The sequence below is a fragment of the Protopterus annectens genome, chromosome 13.part0, assembly GCF_019279795.1.
Source record: "Protopterus annectens isolate FY-2018-M chromosome 13.part0, PAN1.0, whole genome shotgun sequence".
Classification (NCBI taxonomy): Eukaryota; Metazoa; Chordata; order Ceratodontiformes; family Protopteridae; genus Protopterus; species Protopterus annectens.
The window spans coordinates 255,765,007-255,786,064 of record NC_056747.1 but is presented as its reverse complement, the minus strand read 5'-3'; the positions used below and the strand labels follow the sequence as shown (position 1 = coordinate 255,786,064).

The window sequence follows — 21,058 nt, the reverse complement described above, 5'->3', positions numbered from 1 at the left end:
GTTAACTCAGTTGGATGTGTGTAATTTTAAAAAAACGTTTTTATACGATTAAATAACGACTATTTATTCGAATTCCCTAGTTTCCAGTGTTGCTTTGGTGAGTTTTTTTTGTGGATTTTTTGTTCGTGGTGGTTTACTACAGTGAATGCAAGAAGGGCAGCCACTGGGTTAATACTACAGACTGCAAAAAGAAAACAAAATGTTTAAGTAATGTTTTATTTAACAACATAACTGTGAGGAAAGTGCAGCTTACTGTGCAGAATTATCATCCCTAAATTACCTATTTCACGTTACTTTGAGATTGTACAATAACTGAACCCACAAATGAGACCAAGCTGCTTGGAGTTACCATAGGCGATTCATTAAAATTTGATAAACACAACTGCCTTACAATTAAAAAAAAGTCCACTCCAAGCTTGGAGCTCTCTACAGGATTAAACATTATCTTACACAACAAGCTAGACTTACCACTGCTAGATCTCACTTGCCATCCATCCTTCTCTACTGCTCTCAGATCTTTACCAACCTATCCAAAGCTGACCTTAATAAACTAGAATCCTCCTACAACAAAATAGCTAAGTTTGCTACCAATCAACCCCATAAAACACACCACTGCACAGTTCTCAGACAACTCAACTGGCTAGAACTTCCCAATCTGTTAGCAATAAAGCAACTGTCACTTGCCCATAAAAACATATACAACCCCACTAACTGCCCAGCTCTTTCAAACCTGGTTCTGCCTAACACTAATTGTAGGCTGCTTCGGTCATCTAACAAATTAATGCTAAAAGTGACCCAGTCTCAACTATTACAGCAATATTCTCTACTCCTATAAAATAGTCAAGGAATAGAATAATCCTCCTCAGCACATCCTAAAAATTCCTAATCTGTCTGCATTTAAAACAACCCTAAAGGATTACCTAAATACTAACTGGCTTTGCACCTGTATTACTCCTGGCTAGTTTTTTTTTCTTTCTTTCAATTACTGCTCAGCTCTTGCATGCGATTCCTATTACTGGTTATTTCTTGCATAACCTGCACATTCTCTCTTTCTTTTGGACGTTGTATTCCATTACACAACTTCTTAGACTTGTACCTAACTTATATTGTATACTATGTAACAGTTTATTTCCTTTGTAATTCTTGTGTGAACTTTTAACATGCATTTTTTATTTTTTACTACTTGTATTTTTAACTTTTAACTAATTTGTACTGCTCTGGAGATTTTCTCTCCAGGTCTCTGCTGAAAATGTTTTTTTTCCCAACCCAGTCGGACACTACCCGGTTAACAAATGCAAATGAATAAATAAATTGTACTGTGTACAAATACTACTACTACCTGCCTTGCAAGAGAACCTTTAAGTAAAGATGAATTTAAGTTGCAACCCTCAATCTTTGAATACCTACCATACCTTGAGAACAATAATGGATAATACTTCATTATGTACACATAGTAGCAATATCTTCTCGATACATACAGTACAGGATGGCCTGGTGCTTAACATTGCTACTTTGCAGCACAAACTTCAGCTTCAATTATCAGCAGAGTATGCATCTTTTTTCCATGTTTGCTTGAGTTTCTACCATGGTCTCCAGTTTCCTTCAACATTCCATAATGATGTTGGTGGGTTGCACATCAGTTCTTGCGTGTTCTTTAAGGTATATGTACATAACTGCAAACCCTAAAATGAAATACACACAAGTTCTTGCCATGCACCTGTTGATTTCTACCACAGCTTCTTGCCCCTCATGTCTCAAATGTTCTAAAACAGTTACACAGAAAATGAATGGATGGAAGACATAGCATAGAACTGCTTACTTTGACTAAGGACACTTTAGGAGGGTCTTTTGTATCCAGTACCAGACTTTAGATCTGTGTAGGTCCTTTTTAAAAAGTGCCTGGTCACACATCTTTGAGAAATAAGATTTTGTTCTTGATGTAATTCTTGTACAGAACTTGCTTTTGCAAGGTTTATTAATGTGGCACTCCTTAAGAATCCAAGGAAGAATAATGCTAAAGGCATCTGCTGTTTGTTCTGTTCACAAAGATGCTCGGTTCTTAATTTCTACTAGCTGCAATTTCTACACTGCATCCTTAAACTTATAAAAGACTAAAACTGAATTTTGTACTGCAGTGTTTTGTGCAGAAAAAAAAAGCTTTTTGAGGAATCCTTCATGTGATGCTTAACAGATCCTTTTTAAATGAATTACTAGGGAAGGCTGCAAAGCCACATGAAACTAAAGAGGTTTCAAGCAGTTTCATAAAAATGAAAGAACGAGCAATTCCACATTTACTTGTCTTTGTTGCACACTGTAATGGCTAGCAAACTTTGACTAGAAATTCCAAAAGGACCACAGAATGCATGCTGTTGAGAGAACAGCACCATAAAAGATTCCACCAGCAATCCAGTAAGATGAAGTGTGGCAAACCCTTAGGCTATCAGCTGTCGTCCTAGTTTTCAATTATGATGAGTAATCAATAAGGGAAATGCCTGTAGATTAATACTTATGTCCTCAGTTACTTGTGTGAATGAGCCTATACTGTCTCTTGACTGTAAGGTCAATGTTGTGTAGCTGCACTGACACTATTCTCTTGCAGCTTTCAGTTACATTTTGTACTACAGCAGATGGTGCTTCGGGTGACACTTTGGCTTTTTGTCTCCTATTACACAGGGCTTGAACAACTGGTGTATATTAACTGGTCCTTGGTCCTAAGTGTCGGACTCTAATTGCCCAAACACACCTGGTCGAGATCACCTTTTACTGTAGGTCATAGTCTGAACTGAAGAACGGGGACTGGTGTTTGTACAAAACTGCTATAAACTTTAATAAGGAGTGCAATCATTTAAGGAAGTATCTTTTTAAGTGCATGTAAGTTCAGGGGCTATTGTGGTGGGGTCTCCCCCATCTGACATTCTTGGTTCAAGTCTACTTACAGTTCTGAAAACTGTGTGCTCGTTACAGTTCTGTATTATATCAGAGTACAGGCAATGTCTTACATTAATCATGTTCTAACTGTGATTTAGTGGTGGCTACCTAGTGCTTGCTACATTCAAGATGGATGCATTTTCCTCCTGCCAAGAGCTAAAAGCAACAGTACAGGTGCATAAGATATATTTATTTTGTACTGTTTAGAAGAACTACAAATCTACTCACATTAACTTAATCAGGTTCTTAAGAGTAGGCTTCTATACTGTGAGCCTTACAATAATCAATCCTTTCATGTACAGAAGACTTTCGCACAGTGTTTGGACTTCTAGAATGTGAAAATGCAAATATTTGTTGTACATTTTTTCATGGAAGTGCCAAATGAAAAGAATGTCTCATGAACCTACTTTATTTTAGTCTGCAGCTTTAAAGTAACAGCTCACTTACCCATTTCTCTGTAAGCCTAAATAACTTCTGAAGGTGAGCAACAATTTAACTGAATTATTTATTTGACATTTGGTGACCGGGAAAGTTTAACTGGGTCAGAAACCCATTTTCAGTGGGGGCCCGGGGAAAAAAGATCCAACAGTAAAAATTAAGACAACAGCAGTAAAATATATCAAAAATTAATACATCATTTATATGTCCTATGGAACCAGTTATTACCAACAGTCTGCAACAGGAATAAGTTTTCAGCTTTTAAAGAAAAATTACTGTTTACAGATCTTGACAGATTCAAGTCTTGAAAGTAAGCTAACAAGCTAGTACTACAAAACAGCCTTGATACTTTTAAAATATCTACGGATATGTGGATTTTTTTCCAGCAGGTCCCTATTTATGTTGTGCATAGACGTAGTCGTTCTATCCTCCCCTACGCAGTGATAACATTACACACTTATGTTCACTTACATTAAGACTATTATGTTTTTCATTAAAAGCTACTGCAGTTCAGTTTTTCTGGACTGTGCCCATTTACATTTAAATGGAAAAACAACTTCATTAAAATGTCTTGGAAACTACAATGTATGGTTCCTAATTATTTTGGTAAAAAATTTCCACATTCATGGCACTGCTGTGCTACTACTGAGTCACCAGTAAACTGCTGTGCCAACCTGAGAATTTCAAATGCGCACTATGCAGCTGTACATGTGCTAGTAAACGCTACAAATTCAATGTAATCCAGCAGTAGTTGTACAGCAGTGAGTAATGTAGTACATGAGCTAAAACAAGTATCCACACTATGCAACATTTGCACCTTATTTATGTGCTATAAAATAATAAGCATTTACCAATTTATTCTTCATAATGTTTGTCATATACTTGGTCTCAAGCAAACCTCTAGTTTTGCAATTAGTTTTCACCAGTGAGACCCCAAATTTTGAATACAGAATATGATTACAAATTGGCAACAACATATTACTCTCTTTCACTTATTTTTATTTTTTTAAATACTCTCAATTTAGAATAAAATTTACATGTGACAAACTGGGTTCTATTAATATGACTACATACACAAACATCTTTACTAGACTTGGGTCTTAAAAAAAACAGCAACCTCCATACGTTACCTACTCTAACCAGTATATACAAATGACTGGGAGTATACATACCCCAATCCAGGCCTGCTTTTACTTACCAAACTGCTGTATGGCTCGGTCTGCACTCCATGGTAACTCTAATGTCATGTGAACACGGCGCTTCTGATTTGGCTTTCGTCTATCAGCCTGCAGAGAGATTCCTGAACTTGAAGCCTCTGAGATTATTGCTATAACCTAAACATAATACAATAGGTCAGGAAAAGTAACTGTGACTGTTTACTTTCTTTGACTACTTGGAAAATGATTATTATTAACATTGGTTAAATGTGAAGCTCCAACTAGGCATAACTTATTTTCAGCAGACACTCAAGGAGAAGAAAAAAAAAGTTATGTACTCATAGCGTTCCCTCTGTGTTGTCCATTTTTATGTTTCAACAGTTGGTTTCATACGACCCCCGGATCCAATTTGGACGTCATTTTAGCTAGTGGCCACTAAAAAGCTCTCAAGCTCCTCCCTTAACCATAATGTACCAACCCCAAACATACTTCAGATCTTGTTTGCTGGTTAACATAATGCAGGAAATATTATCATAAAAATTCCTGATAGAAGAAGCCATTATATCTTGGAGCTCAACATAAGGAAAGTACAGTTGTGTGCACTTACCATAAATGTAGATGTTAGAGTGTATTCACTGTTGCAGTCATCACTTGTGGGGCTACCCCTGCTGGGTACCCCTCGGCCGGCCTGAATACCACACTAAAGGATTTCCTTCCTGCGTCGGCTGTAGGTTTGTCTGTGCTTGACGTCAGGTCGTCAGGGCTATAGAGGGAGGCAGCAGACGTCATTACACCATTTTTTCTTGCACCCAACCTATAGGAGCCCTGCCAAAAAGGCCTGAAAAAGGCCAGCCTGGGGTAGGCCATTAGCTATGATGGAAATAAAGAGGGGGAAGGTGGGAGGGAAACAGAACTGCAACAGTGAATACACAAGAACATCTACATTTATGGTAAGTGTACACAACTGTACTTTGTTTTTCGTGTTTCAGTGTTGCAGTCATCACTTGTGGGAAGATTTTCAAAGCTGAAAAGTAGGGTGGAAGGAAGGAAGGGAAGGGAAGGAGCCAGAGTCTAGGCTTGCACTACTTTAAGTGGAAGCCACAATGCCCTGCAGGACTGCTGAAGCAAAGTCTGCCCAGGATTTGGAGAAAATAGCCAGTTGGTAGTGTTTTGTGAAGGTGTGAACTGATGTCCAGGTGGCAGCTTCTAAAATATCCATGGTAGGAATACCTCTAAGGAAGGCAGTGGAAGTTAATGCTGCCCTAGTCAAATGGGTTCTGACTGATTTAGGACATATCTTCCCATGAAAGGAGTAGCAGAAGTGGATGCAGTGTGATATCCATTTAGAAATGGTCTGCTTGGATATAGGTTTCCCCTCTGCCCCTAGGGTGAAGCTGACCAGCAGCTGGTCGGTCGTTCTGCCAGACTTGGTCCTATCCAGATAGTATCTAAGCTGTCTGTGCACATCTGATGTAGGGAGAATCCTTTCTTCCCTATTTTGTGGGTTTGGAAAGAAAGTAGGGAGATGGATATAGCCTGATTAAGGGTCACGTCAGATACCACCTTAAGCTTAAAGGAGGGGTTGGTTCTAAGACACCCTGTCTGCATGGAAAATAATGAAGGGTTCAATGGCCATAAAAAGTCTGTAGCTTGGAAACCCTCCTGGCTGAGGTTATGGCCAGCAGGAAGGCAGTCTTCCAAGAGAGGTGCTTCATTTCTGCTGAGGCAGGTGGTTCAAAAGGAGGTAAAGTCAGTTTTTCTAGGACAAAAGTTCAGGTCCCATGTTGGAGTGGGTGGCCTTCTAGGTGGTCTGATGTGCGACACCCCTCTAAGGAATTGTTTTAACAAGGGATGGGAGAACATACAGTGGATATACAAAGGTCACACACCCTTGTTAAAATTACATGTTTTTGTGATATAAAAATGAGACAACAATAAATCATTTCAAAACTTTTCTCACCATTAATGTGACCAATAACCAATACAACTCAACTGAAAAACAAACAAATCTGTTAGGGGAAAAAGTATAAAAAAAATAAATGTACAATAAGCTGGTTGCATAAGTGTGCACACCCTTAAACTAATACTTTGTTGAAGAGCCTTTTGATTTAATTACAGCATTCAGTCTTCTTGGGTACACACCTGTCATCAATTAGACAGACTAACTGCAAACACAGTTGAACTGTCCTAGTAGGATTTTCACAGGTAAGTACTAGGCTTTTGGCCCAAGGGCCTAAGTAAGCCTAGCCAACAAGGTTCCCTGGCTTAGGCCTCTCAAGAAAGTTATTTTCTTGTGCCCCTGTCGAGCAGAGCCACAGAAGTGATCCCTGGGGTGTATTTCCTATTTCTCATCCACTAATCAAGATTTTTCTTGAGTGATAATGAGGAACTTGGCTTGACATAGATGGGTAGCTTGTTCCAGAGTATGGGAAGTCTCTGGGACAGGAATCTATCCCTCCAGCATGTCCTGTTTACTGTGGTGACAAGGTTTAGGTACCTAGAGCATGTAGCTTGGAGGGATTGGGATTTCTTTAGGTGCAGCATGTCTGACAGCTCTGGGTTTGACACAGCTTTATATGTTAGGCAGAGATCACCTTGGAGTAGGCGATATGCTACGGAGGAAAGCTTGAGCTTTTTTGAGGTGGTCAGTGTAGGGCATCTGTTTGAGGCCAGTAATCCTCTTTGTGAGGTACTTCTGTGGACTTTCCAGCTGCTGCAGATGTCTTGTGAGGTACATTCCAAAAGGGGCATTGTACTCTATAATGGGTGAGTGTTGAGTAGAGGGGAACAATGACCTCTTTTTTCCTGTATGAGAATCCTTTTGTGATGACGTGTGCCACGAAGAAGGATTTCCTGACTACTGTGGCGATGTGATTATCAAAGGAGAGACTACTGTCCACCTGGGTCCCAAGGTCTCATCACACATTCGGCGTTAAGTAGACAGTCACCTATGTGGTAGTTCATGGGTACAGAGTTTTTACCAAAGGGGATGACCATGCACTTTTTGGCATTGAGCTTGAGGCCATGGCTCTGACACCAGGCATCTGTCTCAGTGAGGCCCTTCTGTAGGATGTCCACATCATTTGGAGACTCAACTATGGCTCCTAGTTTGTAGTCATCTGCGAACTTCATTAGCCAAAGGCCTGTGTTAGCCTGTACTTCAGAGAAGTAGATACCAAACAGGAGAGGTCCCAGGACTGAACCCTGTGGTATTCCACTTGTCACTGGTTTGAAGTCAGACTTGGAGTCTGCAACTTTTACAGTGTGGGTTCTGTCAGTGAGCCAGTTGGGTAACCCATCTTGTGACGCAAGGATTTATATCTACTTTAGTGAGTTTTCCTGACATTTACTCAGGTGCCTGCTACAGCAAAAGCCATGGTTCACAGAGAGCTTACAAAGCATCAAAGGGATCTTATTGTTAAAAAGTATCAGTCAGGAGAAGGATACAAAAAACTGTCCACAGCATTGAATATACCATGGAACACAGTGAAGACAGTCATCAAAAAGTGGAGAAAATATGGGACAACAGTGACATTGCAAAGAACTGCACATCCCTCTAAAATTCATGAAAAGGCAAGACAAAAACTGATCAGGGAGTCTGCCAAGAGACCTACGGCAACACTGAAGGAATTGAAGGAATTTCTGGCAAGTACTGGTTGTGTACTACATGTGAATCTCCCATATTCTCCATATGGCTGGGCTATGGGGTAGGGTTGTAAGATGGAAAACTTTTCTTACACAGAGAAACATCCAGGCCCTGCTAAAATTTGCAAAACAATACATCAAGTCTCCTAAAAGCATGTGGGAAAATGTGTTATAGTCTGATGAGACCAAGGTTGAACTTTCTGGCCACAATTCCAAAAGGTACGTTTGGCGCAAAAAACAGCACTTTGCATCACCAAAAGAACACTATCTCCATGGTGAAGCATGGTGGTTTCAGTATCATGCTTTGAGGTTACTTTTCTTCAGCTGGAGTTGGGGCTTTAGTCAAGGTGGAAGGAATTATGAACAGTTCCAAATACCAGTCACTTTTGGCCCAAAATCTTCAGGCATCTGCTAGAAAGATGAAGATTAAGAGAAATTTCACCTTTCAACACGACAATGACCCGAAGCATACATCCAAATCAACAAAAGAATGGCTTCACTAGAAGAAAATTAGAAGTTATGTACTCACCATAACGTTCCATCTGAGTAGGTGACTTCATTTGGATGCAACCTGTGGGTATCGGATCCAACCTCTGATCCGAGCCGGCCTTTCAAAAGCTTAGGCTCTGAGCTCCTAGCTCCTCCCTCTACCCATAACCCCTTGCCAAGCCCTGACTGACCTCAGATTGAGTTTGCCTATATAATACTGAATAAAGTATCTGAACAAAGCATAAATACTCGCTGTATGAAGGTCAGGGGGATGGAGGGGGGGGATGGTTGCATCCAAATGAAGTCACCTACTCAGATGGAACGTTATGGTGAGTACATAACTTCTAAATCTGAAGTAGGCAGACTTCATTTGTCTGCAACCTGTGGGACAGAGTCCCCAGCTACCTGAATCTTGGGTGGCCATCATGGAAGGATGTTCCGGAGCACCGCTGAGCCAAAGGATGCTCTTCCCCTGGAAACAACATCCACCTAATAATGAGAAATAAAGGTATGAGGTGAGGCCCAAGTGGCTGCCGCAGATATCATCAAATGACACACGGGACTTAAAGGCGGCTGACGTGGAAACTGCCCTAGTAGAATGAGCCGTAACCCTCTGAGGAGCAGGTCTACCTGAAGTGTCATAAGCCTGCAGAATACAATTAGCAATCCATCTCGATAGTGTGACTTTAGAAACTGCTTTACCCAAAGCAAATTTAGCAAAGGAGATGAACAGCTGATCTGATTGCCTGTGACCAGCTGTTCTGTGAATGTAAAATCGTAATTGTCTATGAACATCCAAGGAATGCAATTTGTATTCTCCTTTGTTTGAGTACTTGGGAAAAAACACAGGTAAGTTGATTGATTGGTTGATATTAGATTCTGAAGAGACTTTTGGAAGAAAGGATGGATTGGTCCTGAGGCACACCCTATCTGGAAAGAAGGAAAGATAAGACGGTTTGACGCATAGAGCCTGAAGTTCAGACACTCTTTTGGCTGAAGTGATAGCTACTAAGAAGGCAGTCTTCCAGGAAAGGTACTTCAGGTCTGCAGAAGCTGCAGGCTCGAAGGGAGGAGCAGTAAAGGGCTTGCAGAACTAAAGATAGGTCCCAAGGTGGTACAATCTCTTTGACTGGAGGCCTCAACAAAAAAATCCCTTTAAGAAAGGTTTTGCACAATTTCGCCGTCATGAGGGGAGCTGTCTCATGACCAATGTGATAATGAGAGATGGCTGCCAATTGTACCTTAATCGTGGAAGAACTTGCCCCTTGATGAAAGAGGTCTGTTAAAAAATCCAGCAGTGCCGACATAGGTGCTGCAAAAGGATCCAAACTTTTCTGGACCGCCCAAATAGAGAATCTCTTCCATTTACTCCGATAAACCTGCCTAGTGGAAGGTTTATGAGCCGCCACTAGGATGGCCTTGACCGGTGACGAGATACTGGGAGTCCTAATCAAGGATGGAACTGGAGCAGCCAAGCTGTCAATTTCAGGGTGCGTAGATTGGGGCCGGAATTCCCAGAGGGTGGGAGATGAGATCCGGGATCGGATCCAGAATCCAGGGTGGATTCACTTTGTGAGACCATACAAAGGGGAACCAGGGTTGACAAGGCCAGAACGGGGCAATGAGAATCATTCTGCTCCCCAAACTGTTGGCTTTCTGCAGAAGCCTCTGCATCAGAGGTAGTGGAGGGTAGGCATAAAGGAGACCGGGAGGCCAAGCATGCACCAGCGTCTCGGGATTCCCTGGTGGGGAAGCAGAGCGAAGAAATTGTCGCATTTGGCGTTTGAGTGAGAGGCAAAAGATCGCAACAGGGTTGCCCCAGACGGCAAAAATCTTCTTCACTACCTGAGGATTGAGAGACCACTCGTGAGGGGAAAGAATGGTGCGACTGAGTTTGTCCGCAAGGATGTTGGATTTTCCCGGAATGTGCATTGCTACAAGAAAGCGTTTGGTGGAAATTGCCCATTCCCAGACTCTCATGGCCTCTCGACAAAGGGGATAGGACCTGGTTCCTCCCTGTTTGTTGATGTACCAGACTACCGACATGTTGTCTGTCTGAATCGCAATAGTCCCTGAAGGAAGAAGGTTGTGAAGTGCTTGCAACGCTAGGAGCACAGCCCTCATTTCCAGGACATTTATATGCAATGAAGTCTCTGTGGGGTTCCACGTGCCTTGGACAATCTTCCCCGCAGAATGCCCCCCCCACCCGAGGCGAGAAGCTTCTGTGGTCACTGTGGCTCGGGGAAATGCTGCACAAAAAGGTCTCCCTGTCAGAGGCTCCGGAGACCGAAGCCACCAAAGAAGGGAATCCTTGCATGCTTTGCTGACCGCTATCGGACTGTTGAGAGAGGAATAGAGAGGGGACCACTGAACCTGAAGGGTCCATTGAAGAACCCGCATGCGTAAGCGCGCATGAATAAGAAGCGGGATAGCTGCCGCCATCGAACCTAGGGCCCTCAGGACTGAAGCTGCTGTCGGAAATGGTTGCAGGACCGCTGCGACATGACACTTCAGGTTGGAAATTCTGTCTGGGGTGAGGAAGGCTCGCATTGACCTGGTGTTTAGCCTTCCTCCTATGAAATCTATAATTTGTGTGGGGTGCAGTAAAGATTTCTCCCAGTTGATAGTGATGCCCAGCCTTGGGGCTATACGAAGGAAGTAGTCCCTGGCTGAGCACAGAAGATGCCTTGATGATGCAGTCAAGAGCCAGTCGTCCAGGTACGGAAAGACCTGTAATCCCTGGAGTCTCAGGTGGGCCGCTACAACCGCTAGTACCTTGGTGAACACCCTGGGGGCTGAGGTGAGACCAAAGGGGAGGACCCTGAACTGATAATGACTGGCTCCCAGCCGGAAGCGAAGAAACCTCCTGGACCGTCTGTCCATGCGAATGTGGTAGTACGCGTCCTTGAGGTCGATGGAGCACATCCAGTCATTCTCCCTCAAGAGGGGGAGTATAGATTGAAGGGTGACCATCCAGAACTTTTGCTTGGTTACTGACAGGTTCAGCAGGGAAAGATCTAAGATCGGTCTTAAGTCCCCCGTTTTCTTTGGCACTAAAAAGAACCTGGAGTAAAACCCTGACCCGGTTTGATCTAGGGGGATGCACTGGATAGCTCTTTTTTTCTAGCAGCTGTCCGATTTCGATAGCTGCTGCCTCCCTTTGGTCGGGTGGTACATCTGGGAGGCTGCGAGATCTGGGAACTTTGTACAGGGGAATTGTATAACCTCTGGATATCACGCGAAGCACCCAACGGTCTGTTGTGATGGACTCCCAAGAAGTTAGGTGCCTCGAAAAACGCCCCCGACTGCCTCCAGAGACGGACAGCCGGGCAACCCTTCAGGGCTGCTGCGTGGGCCTATCAGAGAAAGGTTCTCTGGACCCAAAGTTTCTAGGAGCCCCTCTGCCTCTAGGACGGCGACCTCCCTGTCCTCCTCTGCCACGGGAGGACTGGTTATCCGGAGCAGGTTGGGACTGCTGCGACTTCCGGAACCACATCTTCTTCTGTCCCTTTTGGTTCTTTGAGAAGGACCTCTGGGGAGCTGAGAAGCAGACTCCGACGGCAGACAGCGTCTTCCCGTCCTTCTCGCTCTGGACCAATGTTTCGCGAACAGTTTTGCCAAACAAGGCAGAACCATCAAAGGGGGCATTCGCGAAAGTCGCCTTGAAGGGCTCTGCGAAATCACAGTGGCGGAGCCAGGCCTGCCGCCTCATGACTAGGCCTGCTCCGCTGGCTCTAGCGGCTCCCTCGGTAGCGTGAGAAAGTAGCCGCATAGATGTGTTAGAAACTGATCTAAGAGTGGCCATTCGGGTGGAGTATACCTGCTTGTCCTCACCCAACAAGGACTCTGGGGGAGATGCAGCATATTCTTTAATCAAATCCCGCTGCATCCTGATGACGTGTGCCATGTAGTTCAGCGCTCTCAAAGAGAAGGTTGCTGAACTGAAAACTCGCTTCCCAATGCAATCCATCGAGCGGGACTCCTTGCCTGGAGGATGCATAGAGGGACTCTCCTGGGCCAACTCCCTCTTAGTGGCTGCAGCCATCATCATGGCATCTACTGGAGGGCCTTTGCTCCAGTGAATGCGGTCCGCCGGAGGGGAAAGGATACGGTCAGGATGCTTGGGTACAGGCTCAACGGTGTCCGGATCCTTCCACGCTCTGGTGGATATAAGGTCCACCAGAGGGTCGGCAGGAGGGGACACCCAAGAGGTAGATGGGCCCGCCTCGAATGCCTCCAAGAACACAGAGTCGTCTGAGGAGGCCTTGGGGGCAGACCACCCCCCCGATCCTCAACATTTCCATAATGTCTCCAAATGAGACGTCTTCAGGGGGTGACCTTGGGGAGCCCTCCCCTTCATCCAAGTCTGTGTCTTCGGTAACAGACTCGGGTGAGTCCATGTGCCTCCTTTTGCAGTTACGCTTCCGAGGTACTTCTTGGGGCTGTCCGAGGAGTACTCTGCCGCAGCTGGATGTTCCAAGGGAACTACTTGGGACATCGAGGCGGGCTGTCCCTGGGACCGGCTGGTGGGAGCCTGGCCCAACTGCAAGGGAGTGCGGGATGGAGCCGTGGCAGGGACCGGGGTCCAAGTCCTCAACAGTGCCCTTTCCACTACGCCGAAGGCGAGGGGAGCCAGCTTCTCTGAACCCCGAGAGCCGACCCCACTGGATCCGGCGACGGATCGGAGCCGGAGCCGAGACCGCCGGATCCGAGAGACCGTGTGCTCCGACCTTGACGGTGCCGTAGACACACCAGCTCCCTCCGATCCAAGGCTCGGTCCTCGGCTCCGAGAGGTCGGGTCCGAAGCACCCAAGGGATGGGACGGGACCGAGGTGCGCCGACCTATCGGATCCGACCCACCCCGGATCCAACTCTGCCAGGCGCCGACAGCTCCGAACCCATGGTGTGGGTCGGAGAAGGAGCCAAAGGGCGAAAGGGTCAAGCCCTCCCAGGTGGGGGGGGCTAGGAGCACTCCCATTTGCATTTGGGCCTGGATGAATCTCCTCATCATCCGGTCCATGTCTGCTTCACTCATGGAGAAGGTAGATCTAGTCGAGGCCACCGAAGCGGACCTAGAGAGCCGCCTTGGGGACCTCGCTGAAGGGCTAGCCTCCTCCTCCTCGGGCCCAGGAGAGAACCGAGGGGAGTGGAGCCGAGGAGGAGGGAAACTAGAAGGCACAGGAGAGGCCCGCTTGGATGGAGGAGCCGAACTAGAGGTTTCAGCTCTCCGTTTGTGGTGCCTCTCCCTGTGCCTCTCCTTTTCTCTCTCCCTAGAAGTCTCTCTCCTCCGGCGTCTTAGAGGAGGTTGAGTCCCAGCCGGGAGGAGAGCCCACAGCAACTGCTTGCTGTGTAGAAGGGCAGAAGCCAAGCGGTACCTGGAGAGAGAAGTCCCGCCAGAACAAGCTTCGACCTCCGCTCCCACAAAGCTCAGGGGTTGAACCCTGCACAAATGGTACAACCAGATGACAGGTGTTCAACCCCCAAGCATTAACACGAGTGTGGCCACCCGCCGGGGACAGCTTATGGCCACACTCGGTGCACTTAGAAAAAACTGCCTTATGGGCTTCAGACATACTCTAGCCCTAACAGGCCTAAACACACACAAACCACTCAAACTACGCAAACCCGGGAAGAAAATATACAAGATAGAGGAAGGAAAGCCTAACAGACACACTTTTATCTAAAATAATCAAAAAAGGTTAAATTTTACAATATTTTCCTGTCAGAAAACTTATCTGCACTAGGAGCTCAAGGAATCCGTCGCAACTTGAAAGCGGCAAACGAAATCTGGGGTCAGTCAGGGCTTGGCAAGGGGTTATGGGTAGAGGGAGGAGCTAGGAGCTCGGAGCCTAAGCTTTTGAAAGGCCGGCTCGGATCCGAGGTCGGATCCGATACCCACAGGTTGCAGACAAATGAAGTCTGCCTACTTCAGATTTTAAGTTTTGTAATGGCCAAGCCAGAGCCCAGATGTAAATCCAATAAAAAAATCTGTGGAGTGACCTGAAGAGGGCTGTGTCCAAGAGATGCTCTCATAATCTGAAAGATTTGGAGCGCTTTTGCAAGGAAGAGTGGCCAAATATTGCCAAGTCAAAATGAGCCATGCTGATAGACTCCTACCCAAGAATAGTGAATGCTGTAATTAAATCAAAAGGTGCTTCAACAAAGTATCAGTTTAAGGGTGTACACATTTATGCAACCAGCTTATTGTATGCATTTTTTTTATATTTTTCCTCTAACAGGTTTGTTTTTCAATTAAATTGTACAGGTTTATAGGTCACATTAAAGGTGGGATAAGTTTTGAAATGATTTATTGTGGTCTTATTTTTTTAGATCACAAAAACCTGACATTTTAACATGGGTGTGTAAACTTTTTATATCCACTGTAGGTTGCCCTGTTGGGGAATGAGCAGAGATAGGTGAGGCATGGATTCTGATAGAGTAGTATGACATTCCCTTCTGCACGGGCTCCGCCAGATAGTCCAGAACCAAAGTGAGAGTGGCATAGGTGCTGGTTTCACCCTTATTGTGGCGCCAAGCAGTAAATCTTTTCCATTTTGCAGCATAGGATTTCCGGGTGCTGGGCCTCCTGGCCTCCTTAATGATATCCAGAACCTGCTTGCACAAAGGTAGCCTAATATCCACCTCTGGGATATAAACCATGAGGATAGGATGAATGTTTGAAGATTTGGATGCAGTACTGACCCTTTTTCCTGGGTTAGCAGCTTTTCTGTGAGAGGCAGGTTCATGGGTAGCTCCTTGGTCAGGATAAGGAGTAAGGGTTACCAGTGCTGCCTTCGCCAGTTTGGGGCAATGAGGCTAGCCATTGGCCCTTCCTCCCTGATCTTTACAAGTACCCTGTTGATCAGTGGCAAGGGAGGGAAGGCGTACACAAACAGGTTGCCCCAGTGAAAGGAGAAAGCGGCCACCTTCCAAGCTCGTGGGTGGAACTCCCTGAAGCAGAATCTGGTCAGCTGTCTGTTTTCTATTGTTGCAAAAAGATCTACCTCCAGCAGCCCCCCCCCCCATAGGTGTATGATGCTGAGGAAGGTCTCCTTGTGTAGCTGCCACTAGTGGGGGTTCAGGACACTTCTGCTGAGGTGGTCTACCAGAGTGTTATATTCCCCTGGAATGTATTGGGCTATCAGATGTAGTCCCATCATTGAGGTTTTCTGCCATATTAGCATAGCTAGTTGACAAAGGGAGTAGGAGTGTGTTCCCCCTTGTTTGTTGATGTACCACATGACCGTGGTGTTGTCTGTTTTGATCAAGAGCACTCCTGGTCTGAGGTGAACCTTGAAAGCTATCACAGCCCTGTGCACTGCCAGAATTTCCTTCAGGTTGATATGGAGGGCTAGATCTCCCTGATTCCAGGTGCCCGTCTCCTAAATGAGCCCCACAGGCCGTGTCTGACACATCGGTGGTCATGGTCTGGCCTTTGGGAAGGGTAATAAAGGGTAGACCCCTGTTCAGCGAACAGACCTGCCCACCATAAAAGTTCCTTCCTTAAGCAGGGAATCAGAGGCAGCTGGTGCTCCAGTGACTGAGTGTTGGCACCATAGGTTTCTGAGGTAGCATTGTAGTTTGTGGAGCCTGGCCAATGGCACCAACAGGATGCCATGTACGAGTGCTTGCAGGAACTTCCTTGCTGTGAGGTGCGTCCTGCGAGCTAGCTGAGAAAAGTACAGGGGGAGAAAGCTCTGCTTCTCTGGAGAGAGGAAGGCTTTTTGGGTAAATGTGTCCAGAAGAGCTGCTAAGAAGGTTATCCGTCTTGTGGGCTGGAATTGGGATTTTTCCCTGTAGGTGGTAAATCCCAGAGAGGTTAGGAGAGCTTGGACAAAGGTAAGATCCTATAAACGTTTCTCCTTGGTGTCCACCTGGATGAGACAGTCATCCAGATAGGTGCAAATCTGTATGTTTTTCTGTCTGCAAAAGGCAATGACAGGAGCCAGGCACTTGGTGAAGACTCTGGGAGCAGCAGATAAGCCAAAGGGCAAAGCAGAGAACTGAAAGTGCTCTGAGCCTGCTCTGAAGCGTAGGAAACTCCTGCAGGACTCCCTTACAGGGATATGGAGGCAGGCATCTTTCAGATTTTGGGTCACTAGCCAAGCATTTGGTGATAACATTGGCAAGAGTTCTTGAAGGGTTAGCATTTTGAATTTTGGCACTAGGAGGGACAGATTCAATGTGGAAAGGTCTAGAATAGGGTGCCAGGTGCCCTCTTATCTGGGTACTAGGAACAACCTTGAATAAAATCCTTTCCCCGCTTGTTGCTCTGGCATTGGCTCCACTGCTCCTTGAGCAACGTTTTTTTGAATTTGGAGGATGGCCTCTGTCCACTGATTTGCTGGTATGTCTGGAAAACCTGAAAATCTGGGGTTCTACATGAAAGTGAATCTGTACCCTTGGGAAATGATGTTTAGGACACGTTTAGGGCTGTAGGGCTGTGACGGTTTGCCACTTGCCTAAGAATAGAGAAAGTCTTCTTCCTATCCTGTGGGGGGGGGGGTGCAGAGGGGAAATGGGGAGTGGACTTAGAATTCCCTTGCCTAGGTGTAGTAGAAGTCCGCTGTCAAGGCCTCTGTTGGCTTTGCTGCTGTTGCCTGGAGGGCCTTGTCTCTGCGTCCTTTCCTTTGCACAGCTTTTGCTTGGGCAGTAAAGGACCAGTGCTTGATAGGGAAGTTCCGGCTGAATCTGGGGGAATTGTACCTGCAGGAAGTCTTAGACAGTCTGCATCGACTTGGCCTTGTCTTCCATTTCCTTAATCACCTCCTCTGCCATAGGGCCAAACAAATGTTCCCTATCCAAGGGAGCATTCAGAAGTTTTGATTTAACCTGATCAAGCAAAAGTTGCTCTCTCAACCATGCATGCCTTGTAATGACTGATGCAGAAATGTACAATTGTGTACACTTACCATAAATGCAGATATTCGAGTGTATTCACTGTTGCAGTCAATCACACTTAGGTTATCTGCAGGTGGCCCTCAGTTGGCCCAAATACCAGAGTCTTGGGATTTCTGTGGCGGATGCTGCCGCCTCTTCCATGACGTCAGGTCGTCAGGGGTATAAAACATGCAGCCGACGCCATTACATCAGTTTTTCTTGCCCCAGATGTCAGGAGCCCACAAAATAGGAAGCAATCACATGGTGTGGAACACCTCTAGTCAAACGTAAATACCATTTTCATAAGATATGGCCAAAAAAGAGGATAGGTAGAAGGTATAGAAAAGACAGGGGGCTGGAGGGAGGGTAACCAGGACTGCAACAGTGAATACACTCGAACATCTACATTTATGGTAAGTGTACACAACTGTACTATGTTCTTCATGTTTCACTGTTGCAGTCATCACACTTGGGTTGGCTCCCAAAGCTGAGGAAGGGTGGAGGCAGTCAAGAAGTATTGGGGCTGGCTAGCAGGCCTTGTAAGACTGCTGTGGCAAATCCAGCTCTGGATTTAGAAAAGACAGGCAAGTGGTAATGCTTGGTGAAGGAGTATACAGAACTCCAGGTTGCAGCTTCCAGGATGTCCCTGGTACGGACTCCCCTGAGAAATGCTGTAGAGGTTGAGGTAGCCCTAGTGGAATGAGGTCTGATCTCCTGTGGGGTAGGTTTTCCATGGTGTTTGTAGCAGAAATGGATGCAGTGTGCTATCCATTTAGAAATGGTTTGCTTTGAAATGGCCTTGCCCTCTGCCCCTGTAGCAAAGCTGACTAGAAGCTGGTCAGATTTTCTGAAAGGTTTAGTCCTGTCAAGGTAGAACCTGAGCTGTCTGCACATCCAAGGAGTGCAGAATCCTTTCCCCTTTATTCTGAGGATTAGGAAAAAAGGTTGGTAAATGGATGGATTGGTTTAAAGCCACACTGGATACCACCTTGGGCATAAATGATGGGTTAGTCCTGAGGGAAACCCTGTCTGCATGGAAGATAATGAAGGGTTCCACAGCCATAAGGACCTGTAACTCAGACACTCTTCTTGCTGAAGTGATGTCTAGAAGTAAAGCTGTTTTCCAAGAGAAGAATTTTAACTCTGCTGTAGCAGCAGGTTCAAAAGGGCGGAGCGTGAGCTTCTCTAGTGCAAAGTTAAGGTCCCAGGCAGGAGTGGGAGCTCTCCTTAGGGGGTCTTAAATTGTTAGCTCCTCTCAGGAACTGTTTGATCAGAGAGTTAGAGAAGAGGAGTGGCTCAGTATTGTAATGAGCTGTGATGGCAGAGGCATGAATCTTAATTGATGAGAAGGATAGGGCTTTGTGGAGCAGCTCTGTTAGATAATCTAGGATTTGAGGTAAGGTGGGCACGGCTGTGTCCTTTCCTTGAGACTGGCTCCAAGAACAGTATCTTTTTCACTTTTCTGAATAGGATTTCCTAGTACTAGGCCTCCTGCACCTGTTTGCTGAGGATTGCTGGTGATGTATTCAGGGAATAAGCCAGGCTGCCAGGTTCAGGGTTTGCAGCTGAGGATGCAAAATCTGTCCCTCCTGCTGGGACAGCAGAGAAGGGTTCTGATGTAGGTGCCAGGATGGCACTGCTGTCAGACTGCGTAGGAGTGGGTACCAGTGCTGGCGTGGCCAGTCTGGTGCAATAAGGATCGTCCTTGGCCTGTCCTGTTTGATCTTGAGTAGTACTTTAGAAAGGAGGGGAAGAGGGGGGAAAGGCATAGATTGAGAGGTTTTCACATATAAAGGATAGGGCATCCACTTTCCGTGCTTAGCTGTGGGGATTTCTGGTGCAAAATTTGCTCCGTTGATGGTTTTGGTGGGGAAGCACAGAGGTCCACCTCTGGTGTCCCCCACCTGTGTGTATTAGAAGTTTGAATGAGTTGGGTTCCAGTTTCCACTCGTGTGGATCCATTAGATTTCTGCTTAAGTCGTCTGCCAGTGAATTTTGTTTGCCTGGCAGAAATTGAGCTTGCAGGTGCACTTGATTGCTCAAGACTGTGTTCCGCAGAGCCATGGCTAACCTGCAGAGTAGGTAGGAATGAATTCCCCCCTGCTTGTTTATGTACCACATAAATGTGGTGTTGTCTGTCTTTATCAAGAGTTGTCCTGGCAGTATAAGGTATTTGAAGGTTGTCAGTGCATTCTGTACAGCTAACATTTTTGATTGATATGCAGGTGAATTTATCCTGGACTCCATTTGCCTTGAATGCATTTGCCTGCCATGCGAGCCCCCCATGCATAGTCTGATCCGTCTGTTGTCAGGGTTTGGGCAGTGGGGGGTTGAGTGAAAGGGAGCCCCTTGTTGTGGTTGCAAGCCTCTGCCCACCAAAGGAACTATGTCCTTAGGCAAGGAATGATGGGAATCACTGTTTCCAGGTCCTGAGAATGTTGACACCAGAGACTTTTTAAGTACCACTGAAGTTTCGTCATATGCAGTCTTGCATATGGAATTAGTAGAATGTATGAGGCCATAAACCCTAGGGCTTGCAGTATTTTTCTTGCAGATAGCTGGGTTTGGGTGGCCAAGAGTTTGAAGTAATTTCTCAAATAAACCTGCTCTTCTGGAGTGAGGAATGCCTTCTGGGAAAGTTGTGTTCAAGCTTGCTCCCAGGAATACAATCTTTTGGCTGGGTACCAGATGTGATTTATTTTTGTTGATGGTATACCCCAGAGAAGTTAGGAGTCTCTTTACAAACGTCAAGTGCTGAAGTAGCAATTCCTGATTGTCTGCCTTCAATCAGGCAATCGTCTAAATATGGATAAATTTGAATATTTCTCTGCCTGCAGTAAGCAATGGCTGGAGCCAGGCACTTTGTGAATATCCTGGGTGCAGTAGCTAAGCCAAAGGGAAGTGCAGAGAACTGATGCTGCATAGAGCCTGCCCTGAAACGTAGATAGTTCCTGCAAGATTCCCTTACGGGGATGTGCAGATAAGCTTCTTTTAAGTCTAGGGTGACAAACCAGGAGTCCTTGGCTAGCATAGGAAGCAGCTACTGGAAAGTAAGCATTTTGAATTTTGGTACCACCAGGAAGGTGTTGAGAGTTGACAGATCCAGAATAAGGCGCCAAGAGTTCTGATTTCTGGGCACCAGGAACAGTCTGGAGTAGAAACCCTGTCCCCTTTGCTCTGTTGGAATAGGTTGAATAGCCCTGACACTGAGAAGAGAAAGTACTTGCTTTTGGGCGTCTGCCCACTGGTTTGAAGGAAGGTCTGGCAATCAACTTGGGGTTGACAGTGAGTGTAAGTAGAATCTGTATCCCTGGGATAAAATGTTTAAGACCCATCGGTCACGGGTAATATACTCCCAGTTTTTTGCATGCAGGGTGAGTTTTCCTCCTAGGGGTGCAAGTACTTGGGCATGGCTGGGAAGGATGAATGACAAGTCATTGTGAACTTTTTCCATAAGGGGGTGGCTTACCACTCCCTGTTTTTGAGGAGGGAGCACTCCATTGTTTAGATCTGTGCATACC

The 21,058-nt window shown here is 45.7% G+C and overlaps 1 protein-coding gene across 1 annotated transcript in view; it reads right to left on the bottom strand.

Annotated features, from left to right (window-relative positions):
* The window catches only part of SBNO2 (strawberry notch homolog 2), a 2,660,605-nt gene that overhangs the window by 854,921 nt on the left and 1,784,626 nt on the right, over positions 1–21,058 (bottom strand). Inside the window, exon 25 of the mRNA XM_044053813.1 lies at positions 4,565–4,700. Coding sequence (XP_043909748.1) covers positions 4,565–4,700 — 136 coding nt within the window. The remainder of the gene's footprint in view (positions 1–4,564; positions 4,701–21,058) is intronic.